A 26,695-nucleotide genomic window follows, 5' to 3' on the forward strand; every position below is an offset into this window, starting at 1 on the left:
TGCAGATGTCTGCTTGATTCTCTGTGGAAGTTCAAATAGTTCACACTAGTCGTGGTTCCTTAACTACAGAATTAACTACTTAGAGTGAGGACACAGTGTGGTGAGCTTTTCAAGTAGCATTTTATAGATTTCAAAGAGATAGGGTTCAATGTGGAGCTTGTTCTAATATATTCTATTTACAATGTTTAATAGTATATGAACAACACTGTTTTTATCTTGATTACATAAAGGGAGGAATAATTTTTATTCCTGATATGCTTTTTTGTACTTTCTATACTAGATTTCTGTGACTATTCTGTTTTCTGCCAAATCAAATACAAGGTTTACATCTTGGACAAGAACACAGCATTCTTGTATGTTGTGTGACTTTATTTTTCGTATTATGGTGAGAGTTAGATTGGCATAAAGTTCATATAGTTACAGTATGGAGCCCCCACTTTTAGTCTATGCACCAGGAGCAGCATGGGATTCATAACCTTGGGGAAGGGAGGGAGAGAGTGTGGGAACATCTTCTGCTTCACTCATTCAAGAAAAGATGCAAAAGGAAGAAGGCTTATTTTGTGAGCATAGAAAGCATTAAGACATAGCATTTACCACATACCTAATGTTGAGAAGTGTAGCATTCCTCCCTCTAAAGAAACATCCCTTTAGATGCTAAAGATATACGATGTCCTCTTTAAGCTTCTGATTTGATTTTATTACAAGGGAATCTTGAAGTTGAAGAATTTAAAACTTGCAGGTTTGATTGTGAAGTTGTCTATAAGTAAAACACAATACTTTTTATGGATGTTGATAGCTGTAGAAAATCTGAAAATGTTTTTTTTCTAGTCATTGTAGTTGTGTTAGAATGTAGTAGTTTCATGTATTGGCTCAGTATCAGACTGTTTCAAATGATCAGTTGAGTGTCTTAGTTTGCACGCTGAGCCTTTCAGGATCAATCAGAACCACCAACTTGTAGTGCATCTCTAACATGCTTGTCGAATTCAGTACTGTATAGCTTGAAAACCCCTTCATCTTAGCTTTTTCTACTTTTGGCACTAATTAACTTTTAGATGTTTCATGGTCATTTCTTAAGTTCCTTTGCAAAGTGAAATTCATGTGTACTTAGAGAAGATAATCACCAATTTGCTTATACAATGCATATAAATTAACCAACCCTTTTGTTCCATCTACATTTATATGCAATCAAGAAAACCAATTTAATCATGCTTTCCACTGTGAGGCATCATAGCTTGTAAAGCAAGGAGAAAAATATTTTCAGCTGTGCATATGATAGCAAGGCCTCCTAGAAGATTCTGGTTTTAATGGGCTTATTGAATTTTGATGCATTCAGCGTGTATTTTGAGAGAAGTGTAACATAGTTATTAGGAAAGAAAGTAATCAGCTTAGTCTACTTCAGTAAGGGATGCTGAAATGCATATGGGAATTTCTGCTGTGTTTTATCTGTTTGGCATGTTTTAAAAAGTGGGAACATAAAAGAATATTTGCTCTAGATCTCAGAAGCAGAACCATCTGCAGCAATGACTTCCTGAAAAACTTGTGTGTCTGTTGTTTTAGTGGGTGTGAGACTATCCGGCTCTATATGTTGTTTTGTCCTGCTGTGTCTTGCCTGCTTCTTTATCTGTGGGATTTTATATCATACATATGTGTCAAAACACATCATGTGAATGAATTGGTATCTTGCTTCTTCAGACAGGTGGAAATAAGAAATTTTGACTGAAGATAAAATCTTTATTCCCCAGCCATTTTGACAACATTAATACAGGTTTCATATCTCAAATATAATAGCTAAAGGAATGTTTTGTTGTTGAATTAAAGGGTTCCTTCCTGTTACATCTGGATTATTCTTTTGAGTGCTTGCGGGGAAAAAACCCCGACAGTATTATGAATTTGCTTGATGCTAGCCTTGGATGTCCCAATTGCTGCAGTAAGGAAAAAAGTGCCCTTATTTGATTAGATGGTTCCTTGTATGTGTTGGAGAGCGAGTGCCTGAAAGCACAACTAAGGGCTGGGACTTGATAAACTGATTGAACAAATGTTATTTCTCTACATTATACTTTCCTTCTGATAATGTCTTGAGATTGTTAATCAGTGTCTTACGGGGTTCCCATGCTGATCTAGCTGGTGGGATAAGAGGTAATTTGGGCAATATAGTTCTGACTGGCACAGAAGAAAGGAAGATGATTGAGGTGGAATTAACAAGCTATAAATTCGTAGTGCATTTGTCACACAAATGTATATCTATGCATGTGTGCATTTATATAAAATGTGTATATAAAGATACGTAAATGAGCTGTTAGGGTAACTGTGACCATTGTATGTATCTCTGACTCCAGCCTGCAAACATGATCATGAAATGCCAAGCCCTGTCCAGTTAAGAATTGTGCTTGGCTAAGGGTGAGGGTTTAAAAATCATGTCCTTTTCCTGAAACTCCAGTTCCTCTAGCTTGGTGAAAATCTGCTACAAACTGACCCTTTCTCACTGCTCAGGCTCTGTTCACTTTCCTACAAATGCCTTAAAGTGCTCTTGGCTCTACAGCTACACCAGAGTTTGCTAGTAGGAGCAGGGCAGTAGTAGAAGCTCTGTTTCCTCTTTACTTTCGTGTCGGGTGAGATTGTTACTTAGGCCAATCTGTTAGGCAATTCCACCTCATAATACATTGTCTATGATAGATGCTGTCTGTCATCCTGAAATGGGATGTGTTGTATTTTTTCAGCTAATTTTAGTTAGGATACAGACAGATTTGTCTGCTGTTGTACTGGAAAAAAATTAAGGACCTGTGTCTGTCTCACTTAGAATTATTAAAATGAGTAGGAGTCTCAGATTTCTGCAATAAATTACGGTGTGTGATAAAAGATTTCATTGATTTAAGAATTATTTTAAAAAGATGAAGTTAGAAAATGTGATTAACTCCCCTGAGCTCTGCATTTGTAGCCATCCTCTGTTCTTAACTGTATATGGGTTGCTGCTGGGAATTAACTATGATAAATTTGGCATTCTGGGATGGGAAAACTTATAAGAAAATATTCAGCAGTGTTGAGTTTAACAGGATGATAGCAACTTGTGATTGCCTTTTGGAATGTCATTGGAATGTCAGTGCAACTCTCCCTTTGGACCTGTATAGAGAAGTATACCAGGACACTGCAGGAGTTAAAATCTTAAACCTTCTCATTGTTCCGTAAGATTTTGACCTTTTTTTTTTTTTACCTTTGCAGGAAATGACCTAGAGGCCTTACAAATACATCTGTGCATTTTTGTTCTGAGTCTACAGTTGAGGGCAAATGCAGTCTGGAAGCACCACTTCTTAATGTTACAACGGAAACAACTACCTCAACAAAGAAGGAAAGGGGAAGAAGGCTTGCAATAATAAACACTCTAATTTTTAATAGCTTCTACTTGCAAAGTCTTCTGTAAACAAGAGTCCAGATTATTTTTTCCCTCCAGTATTAAGAAGAGACACTACAAATAAACTAATTTGGCAGACTGGATCTGTCAAGACATTTGAAGATATTTGATCTGCTGACATAAGGATTTGCTTTTTCAAGGAAGGAGCCTCTGCACTGCTTTTATAATCGCTGTTGATCAGTGGTTTGCTCCACTTTTCCTGATAATACCAATGGGAAAATTGTATTAAGGTATTGCTTCTGAAACTATTATTTGCGTTGACAAAAATAACTTTTGTAGACTTTACAACGTGACAATAATATGCTCAAGAAGAAGTTGTAGGTGATAATTTCTCTGCTCCAGCATTGTTTTTCTGTGTGCAGAGTGAAACACCAAACAAGAGACAGAGTGTTAAGATACTTTGGCTTGCTTTTTGAGTACAGTTTATAACTGCAGCAGGGCTGCACTGAACACTGAAAATACGAAGTCAGCAAATCTGCTGCCTTTCTCACTGCTGATACAGATTATACAGACGCTTGCCTTTTTGAAATGCCTTTTGTGAAACCTATGTACACAGTCCTCCACTGTTACTGTACATAACGATATAGTTGAGGAAGGAATTTGACAAGTGATTGTTAATTCAAGAAATCTTTGGACAAGCACTCACTTATGTATTGCTGCAGTGCACAAGAAAGCAAAATGGACTATAAGCGGCGCTTTTTGCTTGGCGGGTCCAAGCAAAAAGTGCAGCAACACCAGCAGTATCAAATGCCTGAGCTAGGCAGGACCCTGAGCGCACCGCTGACATCTACAACCCCAGCATCCCCTTTGGTCTCCTCAGCTGCTGCGGGCAGCTGCAACCACCCTGTGTCCCATACTACTCCGATCGCAGACATCCAGCAGGGAATCTCCAAATATCTGGATGCACTCAATGTGTTTTGCCGTACGAGCACTTTCCTTACAGACCTTTTCAGCAGTGTATTTAGGAACTCGCACTATTCTAAGGCAGCTATGCAACTGAAAGACGTGCAGGAACATGTCATGGAAGCAGCGAGTCGACTCACAGCAGCAATAAAACCAGAAATAGCAAAAATGCTGATGGAACTGAGTGCCGGAGCTGCAAACTTTAAAGATCAGAAAGAGTTCAGCCTACAGGACATTGAGGTAAGTTACCTTGGGGAATACTGGTTTGCATGTGAATTTGTATCATTCCTCCTTAATTGGACTTTTCTTAAAAAATTGCTTCTACACCAAAAATGCACTCCACCTTGCTTTGTGCTTGTGGGCAATGCTGGTATAAAGAGAAACTCTTCTTACACTTTCTTCTTCAGAGTATTACGTGATTTGCAGTGCTTGACCTCCCAGCTTTGTTGAATTAGGTACTTTGTGGGTATTTCTGTATAAGAACTGGTACTTTATTTAAATATTTCATGAAATAAGAAAGATGAGTTATAATTAAATCGTACTCACTTATTAGGAAATTAAATGGTAATCTTCTCTATGATTTAAGCTTATAACCAGCAATCCAACAACCTCCTTCACTGGGGAAAATGCTTGTTTTAAAAATAACAACAGTGCAAAAACCCCTTCATTTAACACACTGCCCCTCCAAACCAACTAACTAATATTTCTGACAATATTAAGCAATTATATTCTAAAGTATACTTTCCTTGGTACTGTTCATTCTGAGGGGAAACTGAACACTTGGGAGCGGCATGTTGTCATCAGTGTTTGTGTCAACTGCATTAGTTGATGATCAAAATTTGTGTAATGCTTTACCACTCTCAAAACATTTTTGTCATGAGTTACTGTGCTGAAAGAAAAACCCCAATACTAGTGTGAGAGCTTTGTGCTGTAAAACTTTGTCACCACGTTGCTGTAATTGCCATATGCTGGCAGCGAGTGCCCAACAGTCAGAAATCAGCAGAAGTTTTGAATTTGAGAGGAACCTCAGCTCTCATCTTGCCTGAATGGGTATTTCTGTGTATTTCTCATGTTGTAGATGTCTTAATTATGTACCAGGCTGTGTTAAGTGATAGCTGCATATGAATCACTGGTGTTTTAAGTAGTTCTTTGTTTTCGTATTTCTTTCCAATAATCTTCGTAAAGCTTTTCCTACAGAATTCCATCCCAAGTGGAAAACTTCCTTTCGAGTTTTCTTATTTTTTTAGGGTTCACGTTACTTTGTAAGGAAGAATGTTATACATACGTGTGTATCAAGCATAATCTGCTTTCTATAACTGCATGACTTACAGGAGTAAAGTAGAATTTATAGTGAGAAACGACTGCTGGTTTTCAATGTATGCTTAGTATAGAATGAAGTAAGATTAGCTATATAACAAATGTCTTCTGTAGACTGGTATTTTTTAAAAACAATCTAATCGCTGTGTTTAGCTAAAGCTGCAGGAGAAGATAAAAAAAGAAACAAGATAAGTATATATTTTTAATTTAAAAATCAATGTGAGTTTATGCAAGTAAAGAACTTGATAATACCTGTGCTGAAAGACTTACTTTAATTAAAATACCTGTCTTCTAGGGTGTTTTCTGTGGACTTTGTCTTGCAAAATGTTGGCAACTGTCTGTGTGCTGCTTTTATAACCTAGTCAATCAGTTCTAGGTGCTAATTCATACCCTGTCCCACACACTGTGTGGGGAGAATGCTTCTTCAGCAGTGAGTGGAGTTCACAGGCAAAAGCAAAGCATTGTTTGCATAAGTTGGCTGCGTGTCCTGCTGGCTTAAAGGCAGAGGAACTTGCTTTGGTCCCTGCTTTACCTGTATAGACCTAACCCTTGTTCCTGGGCTCCAGGAGCACCTGCAGTGCTCGCTTCACTGGGAGCTCTATACAGTGGGAACAAATGGAAAGAAAATGCGGGCAAAACAGCTGGATTTCTTGCTTTTCTCTTGTAGCTTGTCCTGTGGAAACCGAGCACTCGTCACCGTACTTCTTATACCTTTTCTTAATTAAAACTGCATCTGGCCCAGAGCTTTAAAAAAAAAAGTCAGAATGCAAGATATATGGGAGCTTTTGTGTAATGAAACAAATATCATATTCTGCTTTTGCTCAAGAACCAACAAGTTTTAAGAATTTGACAATGACCCCAGGGAGCAGCGTGGTTTAGATGACTTCAGTATATGAGCAAGTTAGTTGGATGATTGTGCCCAGGAAGCAGTTATCAGTTGCTCACTGTGAAAATGGACCTTGGCAGAGGTCGGGATAGGGAATATATTGAAGTTTGTAGGTGACTTGAAAGCACTTGATACAAATAATGCTGGAAGACCTGCTGAATTAAAGAGAATCTTGAATTGAATAATTGAATTTTCCAGTTGGGATGGAATTCAGATGGGGGAATGTCTAAATATTTCTATTTAAATTTTCAGCTTCAGAAGTGGAGCCCACTAGGCAGAAGTTCAGAAGAACAATTCTAGGGCTTATGGTAGCTGTATGTTGGGCTTGTAGGAGTCTGTGTTGTGTGGTTGCAAATAGTAAATCAGTGTTGTTGCTATTGTGCAAAGAGGCAGTTGTCATGTATTCAACACGACTATAACCTGCAAGAACTGTAAAATAAGCACTCAACTCTCTTCACTTTAGTTATTAAGGCCTTAAACACAACAGTGTGCCCACATACCACTGCTGTTGCACTTAGAGAATGGTGAGTGGCTAGAGACAACCCAGGGGAGAGTAGCAAGAGTAATCAGACATCCAGGAAATAGGGTTTCAGAGGACAAATTGAAAAGAATGACTCTACAGAAGAGAAGACTAAGAACTATCAGAACTGTTCAGGTATGTAAGAAGCTGCCAGAAGATGTGGCAGCGTTCATGTCCACGTAAGGTGGAGCAAGAAGTAATGAACTTAAATGTCAGCAGGAAATATTCATATTAGGTGTTGTGGAAATACTCTGTAATGTTAGTGAAGCACTGATGTGGATTGCTGCATAAGGTAGGGAGCCTTCATCATGAAGAACTTACGGAACAGGTTAAACCTGCATCCAGCAAAACTGACCCAAGTGAAGTTTACCCTTGCTTGGGACAGTCGGATGACCTTTTGAGGTCCTCTCCTACTCTACTCATCTGTGATTTGAAGACTGTGCTGTTTATACCTAAAATTATTTTTTTAAAAAATGTGCTTCTCCCCCTGCCCCCCAGTGGATAGAAAAGCTAATGTGTCATAAAAGTATTGTCAGGATTTAAAAACTTACACTGGAAGCAGAAAAGTGTAAAGGGCTTGCCTGACTTAAGAATTCATGGACTGGGGAAACAAGGGAAAAGAGTGAGAGAGGCAGTGTAAGTTTTTTCCCTTGCAAATGACAAGGGAGGCAATTCAGTAATATCTGAAGTTCATTTTGCAGCTTCACTAGTAGATGACTGAAAGAACTTAAACCTCTGAGAAAGAATTGAGAGATATTTGAGTGTCTTGAGTGGCAGCGCAGCAGCGTCCTATGAAGAGGTACTCCAGAGCCTCCTATTTGAGGGATGAAGTCTGGTGAGAATGGAAGCAGTGGGAGGTGAGTTGTAATTCCTGGTGGGGTGGGAACCCCAAGTGCATGAGAAGGACATGAGAATGAGGTTTCTTGTACGAATGACCCTTAAGGAAAACTTACTTCTCCTAAGGCTTCCTCAACAGAGGCTGTATCTTTTGAGGAAATGAGAAATGTAAGTAGTGCAGGTGTGCCTTTAGAAACCTAGCAGTGAGCTATAGCTTTTCTGAGGTGCCACACATTTTTCCTCTAGTGTGGTGGGCTCTATCCCCTGGGAGTGGCAACATCCAGAAAACTTTCAAGTTCTGATGAACATACACTGACTTGGATTTGGACTGAAAATGGTAGTGTAGCCAGGACTGTAGCAGCAGCAAGTGAGGCTGTTAATTTATGTATTATTTTTTAGCAGAACAGATCTTGCTAGCTCAGAGCCGTCTGCCAGGATGTGTAAGAAGGTGACTTCTCTTGATCAAAGTGTTGGTGACAGATGGAATTTCCCAAGGTTTTTTAATTCAGAAATGCAAATGCTGATTTTTATTTTCTGCCTTTCCTCTTCTCCTTTCAAGAAACTTTGAATTCTCAGGTGTGTTGTGCCTGTATGGGTGAGGAACAGCTTGGAAATCGGGGGAACAAGAATCTGTTTTATGTTAAGTTTTCCAGATCTCTGAAAGCTTTGTAAGCTGGAAGAATTCAGTAAAATTGTACTTCTATTAATAAATGTGTTAGAGGAGATCCTGGGAGGTGAACCTAGAAAAAAGTTTGTGTATTCCCTTATCTTTTGTGAACCTTTGCAGCAGTCTCAGTACTGCAAAATACAAAGAATTAATCTTGGCTTAGTTACACAGAGCTTGTGTATTGTCTTAAAAGTGGTAGTAGTGGCAGGTGTATTTGTTGCCTTTCTAAACCAAAGGGAAGCATGAATAGCACAGGATTATTTACTTGGATGCTCAGTTTTGTATAAATGGAGATAATTTTGGCTATTTATAACTGAAGATTTTTGAACAAGAAGCTTATGGGACAAAAATGTCTTAAGTATAAAATGTAGGCTTTCCTTGGCAAACATAAAGCCCAATTTAAATAATTCTCCTTTTTAAATGAATTATCTTTTCTGTGATTTGCAGGGATTGGCTTCAGACTTGTCTGAGTTGAAGAACTTTAATAGCAAAAAGCTGCTTCAACTCAATAGCGAATGCTGTGGCTTGCTGCAATGCATTTGTACTCTTGTCTCTACAATCTCCTGGTCTGCTCTTAGACCTGCTAGCATTATCTTTAGAAATACTTTGTACTACACTTTAATTCCTGCTTTTTATTTTTAAAATGCATTTTTGCTAAATTATAGTTAGTATTTTAGTAGCTTTCAATATCAGTGTCACCACTGGGCTTTTAGGTTGACTGTCAGCAGAACCAAGACTGTTAGATTGCCCGTGTCTTCTAATACTGTAGGTGTAAAGGGGCGATTTACACTGGAATGTGGTTTATTTTTAGATAACTGTTTCAAGGAGCAGGATTGTGTCTTCTCTTGGAGGTGTTTTGGTCATAAGACCGCTCTTCTGAACTGTGGGGCATTGCTACATATAAAAAATGAATAGTATTCTTCCCTCTTTCAGTAATACATGGGAGAAGGTGTTACCTCATAGTCTGGTACACCAGTTTGAGTTGTACCTCATTGAGAACTTCATTATATTGCTATTTTAATCTGGTCTGTTCCTCTGGTGGGCAGGTTGTGCACAGGTTTTATCATTACCAAAGTAATTAAGAGCCCTTTTAAGGGAAATGGGGCAGTAGGAAACCACTGAATAAGTGTGTTGTGGTGTTTTGGGTTTGTGAGTGGTTTTCTTTGTTTAGGGAAATAGGCCACCTGTCCAAAAAAAAATTCTGCTATGCCATGCAAAATGGTACTTGGATTTGCAGGTCAGTGTTTGTATCCCGTTTTGAAGCCTGACAGTGGTTATTTGCTAGCTTTGTTAGTGGTAGTGTTTTGTTTTAAAGAATCTGTTGTGTAAGGCTTGCTTGCTAGGGAATTTGCACAGCATAGCTGTTTAGCAGTGAAATCTGGTAATTTTATATGTGCACTTTGTCCAGGAACATATTCCAAAGCTGATTGCGTGTCCCCATGAGGAGGATAATACGGGACAGAGAAACCCAAGACTGCATCTCCACCTGATAGTCCTGTTTGTATGTAATCACCTGTTTCAGAGACTGGGAAGTCTGAAGTGGGACCTACCCAGGAAGTCCCATTGCTTCCAACTGCCTGAACAGGAAAACGTTTAGGCGAGGTCACATCACTGCTGAGACAGACAGCTGCCCTCTCCGGCAACGGGTTAGGAAAGTCAGGTGCTAGAGCTGTATTTCTTTGGACAAAAGGTCTGCAAGCTGAAGGCTGTAGCATATATGCAATATAAATGGTTCTAAGGAATAGCTTATGAAAAGACCACCTCTACCAAGACAAAGTTACTCATTGACACCTGTGATGATTCCGGTTCATCTTTAATTACTACATAGTCTCTAAGATAGAGTTTGTTCTTATTATGGTCTAACGGAGGAGAGTCAAACACTTCTACATGGGAAAGTAGGAAAAAACCTCAAAAAAAAGATGGTGGTGTGTCTTAACTGTGAAAAAAACACATCCATATGCTAATATTGTTCTTCAGATTTCACAATGCTTCGGTAACTGCTGGCCAACCCTGGCTGTATTGTTAAACTGGTAGTGGTTGTGCTTCCTTCAATAGTTAAGGCTGAGTTTCAGCTCTTTGAAAGAAAATCCTCAAGAAGTGAACTTGAAAGCAAAATGAGTTTGGCATCTGCAGTGAGTGTTTAACAGGGCAAAAATCCTCCAGCACTTGGATTTTATTTAAGCAGTTAAAGCCATCCTTACCCATTTCAGACAAAGACTGAAATAGATTATTTTTCAAACAAAATAGAAGTTCAGTAAAGCAGATGTTACTCTTTATCTTTAGTGTTTAAGTTGTAAATTACACTAGGAATGTTGTGTGCACCTCCTTAAAAACTAAATCATTTGTTTATTTTGAGCATTATTCCCAGGCAGGGGAAACTTCAACCTCTGTACCTTAAATATTCTTTGAAACTTAATCGGCTTGAAATTCCTAATGAGTCCTAGTTTCTTCTTCCCCTGAGAACAGCATTGTTCATACATAGAAATATTCAGATCACCAGTTGCCTTTCCCCTCAGTGTTCTTATAAATCTTAATAATCTTGTAGCCAGGAAAGTTGGGAGTTTTACTCATTTTATCATTTGCTGACTGTTTTTTTAAGAAGGCAAACTCCACTTTCAGAGGTCAGTCAAAGTACCAAAAATGTTTAATTTTGTGCCTTGTACAAAGAAGGGAAGTGATGGAACCAGAATGGAATGTCAAAAGGAGTCCGGATGCAATGGAAAAAAGCATTGCCACCACTGGCTCTTCTGAAGTAGATAGTTAATGCATATAACTGTTCGTGTGACTATAGAGCCTTGCCAGTAAGATCATTGTGTCTGAATATTTTTATTCCAGAAGAATGTAGCTGAAAATAAGCCAGATGATTTATTCACTCCAAGGCACGATGGCTTTGTACATTATCTGTGTATTTTATGAATTATTCCTAAAATGGAATTTGAGTCTTCCTTAATAAATCAAAGTAAAATGTACATTTTAAGCCATTTTGTGTGACAAACTCCATAAAAGAAACAAAACATTTTTAATAGCTTTTAAGTACTTTCTGTGTTAATTTGGACAAATACTTGTTTCTCTGCTGCATTCTAGTTTATTGTAAGGTTTTGTGTGCTTAGGAGAGCATGGCCGTGAAGGTGGATGGAGCAATCCTGTTCATGCTGCTTGGCTTTCTGTGTTGTCCTGGAAGGTTGCACCTCCTGTGTGTTCTTCGTTGTGTGTTGGCTGCATCTAAACACTCAGTTTGTGTAACCTGTTTTGTTATGCTTGTAGTAACTTAAGCATGTGTCTGGTTCAGTCATAACTCTCGTTACCATTGGTATGAGTGAAGGAGGTAAGTGAAGGGTGGAAATGTACAGGGGATGGAGGTCCAAGACATGAGCCCAGCTCTGGCTGGCTGAGGTGGGCACCCCTTCTACTGCGTGATGCAGGTGCTGCCCTCAGCTCAGCACATACAGGGAGGGACAGGCAGCCCTTTGCTCCCCTGCCTTTCCTCAGGCTTTGAGTGAGTGCTACATGACCCATTTCAGCGAAATATTCTGAAGAGAAGATTTGTGCCAGCGTTAGCAGTTCCTGACAGACAATGCAAGTGACAGGGCTGCAACTTTGTGCGTGCATTCTGCAGTCACTATTATATTCTAAAAATGGTGCTGTGTTGCCACTGTATTATGTGGCGAAATGTTTTTCATGCTTGTTACCTGTTATTGCTCTGATGGATTAAATTGTTCTGATTTTTATGATAAGGTTTTAAAATTATTCAGTTGTGTGTGTTTTTTTTTTCTTTTGGGATTTTTAGCATAAATTCAGCTAGGTCTGTGTGCAAGTGAGTTTTGTTGTTGGCTTTGTCATTGTGATAATATGCTGCTCCCATTTTTTGTTTTGTATGCTTGATAATGCTCAGTAACTTAACAAGCTTTTAATTCTTCAAATACCCATAACTTGAGTGCAGAATTGAAAAAGCAATCCATCTGGTTTTCCCCTTAATTCACAGAAACTACTGCTCACTCACTGTTCACCACAATTTAAGTAAATGGTTAAGTATCATGGGTTACGTATGAAGTGTTACTTGAATTAGAAAAGATGTGAGTGTAACTTGGTTCCTTACCCCAAATACTGAACAGAAAAGAAGGGAGACTTCCATAATTCTTCTATTTTCTTGAAATTGGTTTGTTTTTTCTTGTGCAGGTACTCGGGCGATGTTTCTTGACAGTGATGCAGGTCCACTTCCAGTTCCTGTCACAAGCTTTGCAGAAGGTCCAGCCAGTGGCACACTCTTGCTTTGCTGAAGCTGTAGCTCAGGAGAGAAAGAACGTTAGTGGGGCTGGAGCTTCAAATTTAAGCCCTACAAATGAGCTAGAAGAGGCAATAAGATCCTGGAGAGGAGCAGCAGAGGTACAGACATCCCACTGTATTGACATTATATTTAGTGAAATGGCAGTTACATTTACTGAAAGTAAATTCAGGCTTGATGCCCTAATAAAGAAAATCTCTGATTTTAAAGACATGCTACACTTGAAGGGAGGAACGTGGTGCAGTTAGTTTCAGATGCTAAAACTTGTTTTACCTATATAGTGATTATACTGTCTTTGCCATGTGTAAAGTTTTCTTTGTGATATGATTGTATACAAGGAGTGCACAAACAGTGGAAACAGCTTTTTGTTATTAGTGGTGAATTAACCAGTGTTCAAATGTGGCTTGGCAGACAGAGAGCATTTAAAAAACCCCAACAAACCCAACATATAATAAGTCTTTGCACAGACTTCGCACAGAGCAAAAATAATTCAGATAATCTGTTTGTTTCTCTTCAGCGTGAATTCTATTTGATACTTAAAAATATGTGCAGTAACTATTAACACTTTTGTCTTCATGCTGTGAAGATTGGTGTTGATAGATCCATCAATTGTTGGAATGTTAATCATATTACTTAATTGGACCCCTCTCCGGACTTAGATTTTCACAAACACTTGCCATCTGTGGAATCCTTCCTTTTCCTGCTGAAAAAAGTACTTTACGAAGAAAATGATTTTTATGAGCTCCTCTGCTTTCCCTTGCACAGTTGAGGTCTGCAGACCGAATCAGGCCCTGAGTGCATGGTTTCCTTAAATTCAAATAACTTGGAGCATGTGCTTTTGAAGTCTTAATTTGGCAGCCCACACAGGCTTGTTTATCATCTTGACTGGAAAACTTGTCAAGGTTTCCATTTAGGAACTAACATCTGCAAGGTATACCAAAGCAAACAAGTTTCTTTTAGAACTGTGGATACAGAGGTACTACTTGTAATTTTTACTGCAGCATAAATTTATTTTATGAGATAAAATAAGGATTTGGAAGTGCTTTAGCTGTATTACAGATAATTGTAACGGGTCTAATCTTGGCATAGTTTTCTTTACTCCTTTTGCATAAAAACCAGTTTAATATACTTAGTTTCTTAAAACTCTGCTACAATTTCTAGAAATGCCCTGCAATTGCTATCGAGTTTGTTTAAAATGTGGTTAAAATTAAACTTGGGTTTGCAGAGTCTGGGATCTTAGCTTTCTTTTTTACATCCTTAACAGCCCATTTCAGCTGCTTCTCTTAATAAAATCTGTATTTCAAAATAGTTTAGTACAAGTGTTAATCAAATCTGTTATTAAATGTACGAGAGGAGGAGAAGAGAAAAAGCCAGAATCTCCCTAGTTCCAGAATAATAATAGAAGAAATGTTTCAATGTTTATGATCAGTTATTTTAGTCAAGCTGAAGTGTTTGCGTGGGGTTTTAGGATAGTATAAGCAAAACCTGTGCTCTGTAAATAAATGTAATAACTCTCTAATTGCAGATAGACTAGTACAAGTACTTTTGATAGAATGGAGATTTGAAATACTGAAAACTGCAAACTATTACTTATGGAGTAGAAGGCAATCCGTGATTTCCATATAAAACCAACCTCTGGCAGGATTCATTACTCTTCCACAATAAAGTTTAAGATCATACTTTGTCAGTAGTTCAAAACTATTTTTCCTTTTTAAGATATTTCACTTGGAAAACGTAACTTTGTGTGTGTGGATGAGGTGACCGATGTGTCTGTCCACTGGCTGTAGTGCCACAAGTCCCCAGTTTGGACACCCTGCTTGAGAGCAAGACTCCTGTCTAGACTGAAAAATAAGCTGTATCTGAAGCCTGAAATGCAGTTGAGAGTAGGTCTGAGTTCCCTTTACCCTGCTCAACAGTGTAACGTTTTACAGTTAAAGCCAGATAGTACACTTTTTGTATTTTTTATTTTTCAAAATCATACTACATAAAGGTATTGCCGTGCTGTAGGAAATGGATCTTAGTTTTGTGTGACTCTTCTCAAATTGCACCACAGTAATCACCCTTAATTTTATAAAATAAATCTTCTTACGTACACAGGAGTGTTTGTACATATGATTGAATGTATCTTCTCCTCCTGTGGCCAGTAATGCCCTTTATGTTGAAGTTGTAAGTCCCTTCTGTGGTAACCACAGTCATCATCTGGCCTGGGTACCAGGAGCCTTACTCCTGAGAGGCAGCTGAAATAGTAACAGTAAACAATATTGAATTAAGTTGCTAGCCAACACCTGTATGCCATACAAATTAAAGGAGATTTGTACTTTTAAAATAGCAGTAGAGATTTAATAAGTTACAGTAAGTAATCTCCTCCAGATTCTTTGTGTAGTGCTGCTTCTCATCTCCTTTATAATGTTTCGAACTCTGCAGGATTTATTTTATGTGTGTTTCTGTTTTATTTTTTTATTTAATTAAGCTTGACCTGGTTTAATGTGGAACCTCTTTACCCTGGATTTTTTTCTTTTACATTACAGGCCACGTCTCGACTGCGAGAGAGAGGCTGTGATGGATGTCTGGCAGGAATTGAAGTTCAGCAACTTTTCTGCTCACAGAGTGTAGCAATCCCTGAACATCAGCTCAAAGAGCTGAACATGAAAATTGACAGTGCTTTGCAGGTGAGTGGGTTTTGTTTTTTTTTCAAGTCTGCTGCTTTCCTGTGCATGTAGCACAGTCAGGGGGCCAAAGAATGGAACAGGGAAGGAGTACACTACTGCAGAAGTATGTACCCCAGGCAGACAGGAGGTATTTGAGAATTACAGCATAGGATAAATGTAACAATTCTTATGTATCCAGGCATAGTGACTGCATACTTACTTGCTGATATGCCTGTTCTATCTCAACCTTTTGTTTAATGTCAGGCTTACAAAGTGGCTTTGGAGAGTTTAGGCCATTGTGAATATGCAATGAAGGCTGGCTTCCACTTGAACCCAAAAGCTATTGAAGCAACTCTTCAGGTAGGAACTACTAAACCTGCTCTCTTTCATCCCTCCTCACCTTGAAAACATTAAAAAAATAAGACTCCTATTAGGATTATCAAGGTCTGTATTTCTTCTAATTGATCTGTTATTGTGTGTTTCAGGGCTGTTGCAGTGAAGCGGAAGCCCAGCAAACAGGAAGGAGACAGACTCCACCTCAGCCAATTCAGTGTGAACTGCCCACAGTACCTGTTCAGATAGGATCACACTTTCTGAAAGGAATTTCCTTTAATGAGTCGGCAGCAGAAAACCTGAAGCTGAAAACGGTAATGACCCTAAATCTGAGCACATGAGTGAAGGGGGTGAGGAGGGGGGGACAAGGAGTGGGGAGGGGCAGGGAAGAGGAGCAGAACTCCTTAAAATTCAGAGAACAACTGCAGAAGTTCAGTGCCAAACTTGTATTTAGACGTGTGTATTTTTAGCCTGACTTCCTGTGAAAGCAAGATGTTGATAACATTGTAGGTCCACACCTACTTCTGATAACGTGTTAACCACCTGGGCAAATTCAATCCAATCTGAGACAAGCATAGAAGTCTAGGAGGTAATGACACTGCTGTCAAATTTTTGAAAATAAGTGGGGTAGGTCTGAAGAACAGAGGAAAGTGAGCCATTACAGATGTCCCAACCAGGTGGGTTGGGAAATTACACTTTCCAGTGTAATTTTAAATCTTTAAATCAATTTTTGAAAAATAACTTTAAATTGTGGAAGAATTATTTGGATTTTCAGTATAAAGCAATGGACAAGATGTCCATTCAGAACTCTGCATTTTCACGTTTTTAGACAAGCCCAGTTCTTGCTCCTGAAAGAGTTGAAACAATCCACAGCTCGAAGTGCTGCTTTTTCTAGTTTTGATTGAACTGTTTTGCAAGAGGATAACCAAAAATACTGTTGATGATTTTGGAGGAGTATTGTGTTCCCAGTAGTAGAGATGGTCTTCCATGTTTTGGTTCTGTGGTTGAGCTCTTCTAATTCTGTAAGACTGTTAAGAGGGAACAGAGATTAAAGTTGTTGGAAAAACTTGTAGAACAGTGATAAGTGCATACGGAAGCGTTGGCGTTGACATTTCTGAATTAATGTTTTGTATGACAGTGTTTTTAATTATTTTTTCCAGCACACAATGCTGCAGTTGATTAAGGAAGCTGGATGCCATAATGGACTTACACCACGGGATGACTCTCCTGTTACCGAAGTACTAAATCAGGTTTGCCCTTCCACTTGGCGAGGAGCCTGCAAAACTGCTGTACAACTGTTATTTGGCCAAGCTGGACTGGTAAGTGACTATGAATAGGCTTATCCAAAAAAAGGCTATTTAAACAACCTGAAGAGAGAAACTGTATATTATAAAGCGTTTGGAAATTAATTTCCTGTGTCTGACCGTTTCTCCGTTTTTAATGCTGCAGCTAAATTGATTTATGAGCAAAATGTATTCTTGAAGATATCATAGATGGTATCTATAGTTGATAGGAACAAGAGACTATACAGTATGCTTCATAGTCTCCGTTATTAGAACACAAGAAATGAAACTTCTACTTCATAGTGAAATAAAAAGATTTTCAAATGATGACTCTGTTAAAGAGAAACACCCTTCTCCCCCACCCCTTCTTGCAGATTAGCTTTTAAAAAAATGCCATTTTTTCATTTCCTCTCTGCTTTGAATGGAAGCTGGGTTTCCTGCCCAAGATAAACCACAAAGCCTCTGCACCAAGTAATGCTACTTGACATCTCCATCAGAGGACAGTGCAATTAAATACCTTGCTGTAGACATAGGTATTCTTTAGAAACAAGCCCTATGGCTTTTATCATATCTAAATAGTTGCTGAGGATAGATACTTGGCACATACTGTGATAAGAAAATGCATTTGTGCTCCCATAATTAATTACTGCAATCTCTTAATTTAAAGTCTTCGTTCATGACATGTTTTTTTTGTCTACTGTGAGTGTTAATTTAACTGGACAAATAAAATGGCAGCAAGAAGGCAATAGGGCAGGAAAGAAATGCAAGCACAAAGGTACACCACAGCCTGTGATAGTTTCTGTCACGTATTCTTTGAACAGTCTTTAACATACAATGATCTGAATGCTTCTTGTTGATTGATACATTGATAGGTTGTTCAAGGTGATGGCAGGCCACCAAGACTTTTGTAATTAATTACAATTTCCATTAAGGAAGGATCCATATTGCTGCATGTTTTAAGAATAACAGTTTTTTCAAACAGATCATACAGTTGATTAAGAGACTCCAGCCTTCCACCCTAGTTCATTAAACCATATGTTTTTGGTACCATTAATATGTTCTCCAGTAGCCGTGAATGATACTATAAATTAATGTCAGATACTTCTACTTTAGCAATCTTTGATAGTAGATAAAGATAGTAGATACTCATCTATTAAAGTAGGTTCAAATCATACTGGAACTCAACTGACTTTTCATGTAAAGAAAGCTTAAATTGGAAGGGACACACCATCAGTATTGTCACAACAGCATACCTGTTACCTGTTCTTCTTCAGTGCAGTACAGGGATTTAAGAATAGGAGATGGTAGTGCATTAACCACTTTGTATAAGGAAGCTTTAAGAGAGTGGTATAAGAAGTTAGTGTCTTTGCAGGGAGAGAAAGCAACTGTGGAATAGTAGGATTGATCAAGTTTCTACTGGGGTGTTTTCAAGGAAATTTGTATTCAATATTAATAAATACAAGAGGAACTAGGAAAAGAAAAAAGACGTGGTTAAGTGGGGTTGTGTTTTCACCTGTCATAGTTCATGGTAGGATGCTGGGCGTCAGCAGCTAGGTATGGGAAATGAGGCCAAGAAAGAATCTTTCTCAGCAGCCCTGTAGGAGTGTCCTGTAACTCAGGAGAATCTTTGGCTCCTGAGTGTCTAGATGAGGAATGCCTTGGAGGGTGCCGCACCTCCCACCATACGCTTTCCAGGGGCTTTCAGGGTTGTGCACACCCAAGTCCTGCCCTGATGAGATTTGGGGAGTGCCCCGAGGCACACTTGGACTTGGGAGTCTGGAAATCCACTGGTGTCCCCCAGTCTAGACATAACTAGTTAGACCTGCTGATAATTAAAGTGGTGATATTCTGCAGGTTTATCATAACATTTGGAGAGTTGTCAGCATAAAACTTAGTTGTATATTCTCCCAGGTGACAGTGCTGATATAAGGAATATTACTTGTGTTGCATCATGAATGTCTCAGGATTTTTGCATGAATGTCAGGTTCTGAAAGTAGCAAGTTTCTATCTTCAAAGACACGGTAATGAGCTGTGCACATGACGAAGCAAGCCATCTCTCCTCCATTCTCACTTTGATTTGTTACAGTTTGGAAGGGTGTGAGGGTTGAGGTTTTTCTTTATAAACTCTGTGCCATCATATTTTTACAGGATTCTATTATGCTTATATGTAGCTTTATGCAATGATGGGAAATTGTAATTGGCTCCTTTAAAGCACTCTTTGGGTGGAGATGAGAGAGGAAACACCTGTAAAAGAAGAACAATAGATGTCTGATGCACAGGAAGCTATCCTCTAAGCACCCATCAGGCAGGGAGGGAGAATGTGTTTATTTTAAGTTTATTTTGTGTAGAACTCAAATTAATCATGGGACAATATTGCCTAGTCTTTGGCTCACTGCTTTTTGAAACTAAGCTGTCTGCTGTAGTTCAGAATTATGTGTAAATTTGTCACTTACATGCCACATTTAAAAGAAGAATGTTACTTGACAGTCTGGCTGTCTTTAGCCTATCATGCCATGTGCCTTTTAAGAAGAAACTCATTAAGAGTGGAAAGCACAAGAAGATGTGACTTGAAGTTTGCTTGGCTGTTTTAGGTTTCAGTTTTTTAACATAAGAAATTATTTTAAAGTGCAGCCTTTCAGTTTTTACCTTAGTGAATATATTAAGAATTGTGTTTTCAGGTTTGGGTCAGAAATCTCTGTGTTTGAATAAAAGTAATGTGTATTACAATAGTTGAATTCAGAGGATAAGTGGAAATACAACTTTGGATTGACCTCATGCTCATGTGAAGTCATGAAGAGAAGGTTTAGCTGAGTCTCTAGCCATCCCTTTTTGTGCCAGTAGACCTTTCTGTAGCAAAAGCCCACATGTCTTGCAGAAGCATTGTATCTCCTAGCAGTGTTTAGATACCAGATGTTGTGACTGGCCAAATGTTGAGAAATATAAAACTCCTTTTAAAGGGAAGAAAGGAAGATATGGGAGGTGTGAAACACCCCCAACGAAGCCCAGACCACGAGTACTACCCTGCACCACTACCAGAAGCTGATCTAGGTCTACGCAAATCAGAATTTTAGGTCTGACTTACAGGTCTGACATGCAGACAGTATTTTTCTTGGTAGTTAAGAAAAATCGCTCCTAAGTTCATCCCTCCTTATCTCAGTTGTAATTGCAGTATAGCTTAATTGCAGATTACCAAATTACATAAAAGTGAAATGGTACAAATACAAGGAAAAAGGTAATGGAGTTGCCCTGTTATTAAGTAAGAGGTATTTTTGTGAGGGGATAATAGCGTGGGGTTTCATCACTCTGCTTAGACATGTTTTACAAGTTTGAAAAAAAACTCAGGCAAATGCATAGAGTCAGCTGGAGAAGAACTAAGGCCTCATGCTGAAATAGCTAAAAGGTGGGAAGTCACTGCCTTCAGGTGTCACTGGATGGTTTTGTTAAAGCAAGAGAAAGAAGAGACTCTCATATTTCACATTTCTTCATAACTAGTACTAGACAACCAGTTAGAAGTAGAAGTAGAACCAGTGTGGGATGATTACAAAAAACACCAGTAATACCCCTTTAGGCTTATGCATACTAGAGGACTTTTGCCATTTCAAGGATAAATGGTACAGTTAATCTGCTAGTCACTGGAGCAAGAACTGCTGACTGCTGCCAAAAAGCTGCTGGTTCAGCATGACCAAAATAGGAAATTATGGAAATGATCAAAAAGGCCAACCCATGCAGACTGGGCTGCAACAGAAAACATGAACCAAATATGGAACTTACTAGCACTGGTATTAACGTTTAAATGAAGCTGAAGTGAATCCATTCCTTCCCAATTCCATAAAAAGAAAGGTTCATGACAGAAGGTTAATTTTGAAGACTTTCTTCTTCCATATATCTTCAGGGTGTCTTACAGAAGGTTCAGAATTCAGCAAACTGAACAGTCACTTCTCCTTATGTAATAGGGGAATGAATAATAGTGTCTTCTTTTGGGCAGAATAGAGAAGAGTTGGTGTGGGATTTTATAACCCTAAAAGGGAGGATGGGGTATGTTAAGAATTGTGAGCTGTGTAGCTATGTGAAGAGTTTCAGACTAAATACTGCTTGTGTATGTCATACCATGTGCTGCAGTTAAATTATTTAAAATATTTTGAAAAATAGGTGTTTGGGAGTTGTAACAGTAGTAATAGCGCCAGACCTCTCAAACATAAGGGCTGCTACATGAAGCTATTAGTAACTAGCAGCTGTTGTGTAAAGCAGTTGGTAACTACATAGTGATGCATAACTACAGTATGTAACTGAGAAGAATTAAGTCATGGAAATATAGGCTACTGTATCAAGCTAATAATTTTATATTTCTTTTTTTTTTTAGATGTTAATTTAGATATTTAGCTATTAAACTAGGTATCAATAATGATTTTATAGGTGGATTGTTTTCTGCACCTGTAGCATGGCAGGGAGGTGAGACTATTGCTTCTTAACTAGAGGGTGATAAAATAACAGGCTAATTCTTAAAAGTAATTTTCCCTTTTTATTTTCATTTTATTTCCTAGGTGGTTGTGGACACAGCACAGATCGAAAATAAAGAAGCCTATGCTCCTCAGATAAGTTTAGAAGGATCCAGAATTGTGGTGCAAGTTCCATCAACTTGGTAAATGAAAATACTGTGTTGTAGGTTATACCAGTAGCTGTAACTGCAAATACAGGGAAAATTAGTGCAGTGCTAGTGGAAGAGAGAGTACTACACAATTATGGCCTATCTTCCTTAAGTTCCTTTGTCTGGAACTGTTTGAATACCACATTCCTGACAGACTGACAGTTGTACTTGAGCGGTCTTTGTACTAGTGCTGCCTCTGTGGGAGGCAATAGAAGAGAGGCAGCGCTGGGGCACTTTTGAAGAACAAGTAAAAGCTTGATGATGAAAGAGAAGGTTTTAATAAAAAATAAAATCCAATAATATTCCTGTTATGCTCCACCCTGGCAGGTCCTCACAGCTGTTACCTCTGGAAGGCCAGGAATTAGATGAGATTAATGAGACCTTTTGCTCGCTCTTCACTGAGCTGTTCTTTAAGCGCTGTCATGCACCGCAGAACTCTGTGGTCTGAGATGCTCTAGTCCTATCAGTTTAGTTGACTGCCTAGGAAAGGACGGTAGGATTGATCTGCAGTTTAGGTGAGGATTTCTTCCCTTTTGAAACAGTGATTTGGAATTGGAATACTTCCTTTCTCTCTTACTTTGGAGTAGTCAGAGCTATGAATTTCAGTATAACACAGTTCATTCAATCTGAATCCTTAGTGAGATAGCCTGTTACTGATGGTACCAGTGGTATTGCCAGAAGTGCGAGTGAACTGATAGTCTGTTTATCCAAATACATCTTTAATTCCTCTGCAGAGTATAAACTGGCACTTCTCTGTTCTTTTTGTAAATGTCTCTATTATGAAAGAACTACAGGCAAGAGTGCTTGGAGCTAGGCTGTGTGTGCTCTGGAAGAGCTCCGCCTGCTGACCCGTAGTAAAACTGCCTCTTTACTCGCCTCTGCTGGAGGGGCTCGTTAAGCGCTTGACAAATATTCTAATATTCAAAGTTGTTCTGGTTTCACTTCATACTCAGTCCTAATTGTGTGCCATTAATAAGGAAAATCCAGTAATCTGCATCTTCACAGCTCAGGAAAATCTTCCCCGCACTGTTGGATATGCTGGATTATTTTCCACGTGGAATCTGTTAAGCTGGGGGCTCTCAGCGTTGGGGTCCGGAGTGCACCCGTGCGCCAATGCTTTGTGTCAGGCTTGTTGAGTGCTCTTGTCCTTTTCCAGAAATGAGATTTGTGTATTTCTACTTCTTACCTCTGTGCCTGAATTATGCCTGCTCAGATAAAGAGCTAATCATGATTTTTAAAACAGAACAGATAGCTCATAATTTTACAATTAGATTAGCTTTATGTTCAACAGTAGAAGAAATCGAGGCTGCAGGCGTAGTCTTTAGGAACCCTCAGGCTTTATATGTTATGCTGCCTTTACCAGTTGCGCTTCTTCCAGAGCAGTAGTGGTGCATCAATTGGCCTTTTATCTGACTAGTATGGTGAAAATGTTCCATGTAAAAATAAAGTTTTTGATTTAATGGTTACAGGTGTCTGAAAGAAGATCCAGCAACGATGTCTTTGCTACAGAGGAGTCTGGATCCAGAGAAGACTTTGGGACTAGTAGATGTGCTCTATACTGCTGTGTTTGACATTCAGAGGTGGAAGGAAGGAAGGTACATCTCCTCTTGAGCCTCATGCTCTACTTCTCTAGTTTAAAGAAAGCCATCACTGTTGAAAGATGTGTACCGAGGAGCTTGATAATACTGGTTCATTAGAAGGGGAAAGCAGTAGTCAAACTGAGAGCAAGAAATCTATAATCTCCATGGTGCACCTTGTGTGTGCAGCAAACTTTAAAACCAAGCCAGCAGTTTATCCAAGTGTACCAAAGTATTTGTTTCTCTCTTAGAAAAATACCGGATTTATATTAAATCAATCTCCATTTAGGTCTTGAAGCACAATTAAAATTCCTTAAGGAATGGAAAGTAGTCAGTGCTCTTGCAAGTACTAGTCAAAATTTGCATTGTTACTGTAGGAAGTAGCTGATGAACTATCAGTCCTTGGTTTTGTTTCTTCCACTAGTTATGACCCAAATAACTGAGTTTGTACTTTGGAGGAAAACATGTCTGTATGAGGTGGTTTGATATATGTGTTTCTGTTTATGCAGGGAGCAAGCTTTGCCTTGTATTCAGATCCAGTTACAGCGTGAAATCTCAGACTTTGGGAATCAAGTTGACATGCCATCCGGAAATGGAAGCAAATCTTCAGGTGGTCTGCAAAAGACATTCTCAAAACTGACTTCACGGTTTACAAAAAAAACTTCCTGCACCAGTACAAGTAATACTGGAAGTTACTCAATCTCTAATACACCTTCCAAAAATGTCTTCATAAGTTCCAACTCAGAGGAGAAAGCGAAAATGCCCACTAACATGGACGCACGGTTGCAAAGTATTTTAAACATTGGTAATTTTCCTAGGACTGCAGATCCACTGCAGTCAATTCAGAGCACAAATAATCAGCTAGTGAATGGCTTTCTAGTTGAAAGACGGGACAATTTCTTCAAGCCAGATGATGGCAAGGATGACAAAGGTATGAATTTACCAACTGACCAAGAAATGCAGGATGTTATAGACTTCTTGTCTGGTTTTAACATGGGCAAATCCCAGCAGACTTCTCCAATGGTGAAAAGAAGAAACTCTGTTGCATCCTCTACAGCAACAGAAGCAAAATCAGGAACAGTACAGCAGCAGCCACAGTCTGTCTCTCACACACCACTGCATCCCTCTCAGCAGGGCTTGTCACAGCAACAACAGTCACAAAAGCAGCAGCAGCAGCAAATGCAGTATTACCAACACTTGCTTCAACCTATTGGACCACAGCAACGCGTACCTGCCAAATGGCTGACTAATTCTTCACAGCAGCCACCCCAAGCTGTTGGAGCTGGATTGTCTCATATAAACCAGTGGAACAATCCTGGTTTTTCAGATTTGAGCTCTGATCTGTACAGCTTGGGTCTTGTGAGCAGCTATATGGACAATATGATGTCAGAGATGTTAGGACAGAAACCACAAGGACCTAGAAACAACACTTGGCCAAATCGTGACCAAACTGATGGAGTGTTTGGGATGTTGGGAGAAATCCTGCCTTTTGACCCTGCAGGTGTGTGTGATTTTTTTTTTCTTTTTTGTTTTTTATAAGAGTCAAAGAATACTGTTAAATATTGCTAGCAGTATCTGTTACTTCTTAGTGCTGTCTGCCAGATGCTGAGGTGCTTACAAAGGCAAGCAGGTGTTTGTATGTCTGCCTCTCTTAACAGAAGATGAACTAAAGTATGAGCAACTTGGATTAATAAAGAAGAATGGCAACAAGTTCCTCATTTCTTGTCCCAGTTGTAGTAGTTCTGGCCTTTCCTACATGGACTATATCAAAGTACTGAAACAGATGTTTACAGATGATCTTCATTCTATCACTTATTTGTAGAATTGTTTAAAACCAAGCTCTTGAACTTAGGTGTTTTACCTTACCCTAGAATGATGCTTCCTGCTCTTTACCAGTATTGCAGTCTGGAGCTACAGCCAGGCTGCCTCTTACCCACATCCCTGCATTTCCCCTCTGTTACTGTGCAGTTCCATGGGAGTCATACAGGTTCCTGTTCTACAGCTGTTACTGCAGTGAAAGGCTTGGGTGCTGAAGGATTAGAGACTAAAGAGCAAGTGCCGTGTGGTTTTTCAGATGCGTTTGAACCACTAGTACTTTGTAAATGTAGAGGGATTACTGTCAAAGATGAAGTGAGGTAAAATTTTGTAGCCATGAGCAAATAGCTAAAGACTATGGAATTGACTGTGGAGTCTAAGAGGAGATTAAGGAAACCTCCTGATAATGAATTGTTGTTCTTGTACTAATATCTTGTAAATATAATTTCTGTTAGCCTGGAAGACAGCTACAGAACCTTTGCAATATGCGTTGTGAAAGCTGTCTGGAGGGAGGCAGCACTAGAACCACCAGGAAAACCCTTTCTCAAACTGTGCTCACTTGCATGCGCAGGTGTGTTAGGACTGTGTCTCAGGAACAGGCTCATTTGGCTCTTAATTTTTATAGTTATTTTGTCAATTTAGTTGATAAGCATCATAGTTATGTTATCAAAAGCTTCTAAGTCTAAATTAGCATCATCACATTTAAACACAGTGTGTACTTACAGATTATTACGGAAGGATAATTGGTTTTCACCAAGTATCAAATACATGATTGTGTAGAGGGGAAAAAATGTCATGTATACAAAGGACTGACATTTTTAGCATTTTGAATCCATTATATTTCTGTAGTATTTTCCTTTTGATCTACATAAGCAGCTTGTTTTGTTCCATTTGATATGGTGACTACCACAGACTTCGAAAGTGATTCTCTGAAAAGGTGACTTACTCAGGTGGATAAATGGTGCTCTCTGGATGAATGTACATACTTGTCACTTCAACTGTAGAAATAAATGGTCTTATCTACAGACCTGGGGTTTAAAAATCCAAAACCAACCCCAGAATTTTCCAATCAAATGGATTATTACACTGGAAAGATAACTTTTCTTCATGTAACTTGCCAGGTTGGGCTCTGACGAAGGAGTTTTCAATTTAAGCTCTAGTCAGTGTAGTACAGAAAGGTTTAAAACATGAAACGCTTTTTCCTTTCCAGACATCCTTAAGACTTTGTACATTTGTCATTTGAAACAAAGGGCACTACTTTTTTAATAAATATTTTTGAAGCCTGAAAAGGATGTTTCTCTTCAGATGCAAATCTGCTAATTAAGAATTTATAAAATTGATGGCTTTTCATGTCAGAGGCTTAACTAGCTACCAAAGCCATATTTTGCAGTACTTTCATCATCAGTAAGAACTTGCTGAAGGAATGTTGCAGTAAAAACCAGTGGAAGGAATGGTGATGCTCCAGGTCCTTTGAATTACTCTCACAGAGATGAAAGAATGAAGTAGAAAACGTAACGGAACATCAGCTTTTTATCTGATACAGGTTTTTATTGAAGTACACATTAATACAAGCTGC

General features: G+C 38.8%; 1 protein-coding gene across 1 annotated transcript in view; it reads left to right on the forward strand.

The window, feature by feature from the left end:
• Positions 1 to 4,054: 4,054 nt before the first annotated feature.
• The window catches only part of GARRE1 (granule associated Rac and RHOG effector 1), a gene marked incomplete at its 5' end in the record, with an annotated part of 28,447 nt that continues 5,806 nt past the window's right edge, over positions 4,055 to 26,695 (forward strand). The window contains 9 exons of the mRNA XM_084270282.1: positions 4,055 to 4,549; positions 12,713 to 12,919; positions 15,347 to 15,487; positions 15,731 to 15,826; positions 15,952 to 16,113; positions 16,960 to 17,118; positions 21,624 to 21,721; positions 23,197 to 23,322; positions 23,814 to 24,805. Of these exons, the coding sequence (XP_084126408.1) occupies positions 4,055 to 4,549; positions 12,713 to 12,919; positions 15,347 to 15,487; positions 15,731 to 15,826; positions 15,952 to 16,113; positions 16,960 to 17,118; positions 21,624 to 21,721; positions 23,197 to 23,322; positions 23,814 to 24,805 (2,476 nt within the window). The remainder of the gene's footprint in view (positions 4,550 to 12,712; positions 12,920 to 15,346; positions 15,488 to 15,730; positions 15,827 to 15,951; positions 16,114 to 16,959; positions 17,119 to 21,623; positions 21,722 to 23,196; positions 23,323 to 23,813; positions 24,806 to 26,695) is intronic.

Source organism: Gallinula chloropus (assembly GCF_964237585.1).
Source record: "Gallinula chloropus genome assembly, chromosome: 13".
Classification (NCBI taxonomy): domain Eukaryota; kingdom Metazoa; phylum Chordata; class Aves; order Gruiformes; family Rallidae; genus Gallinula; species Gallinula chloropus.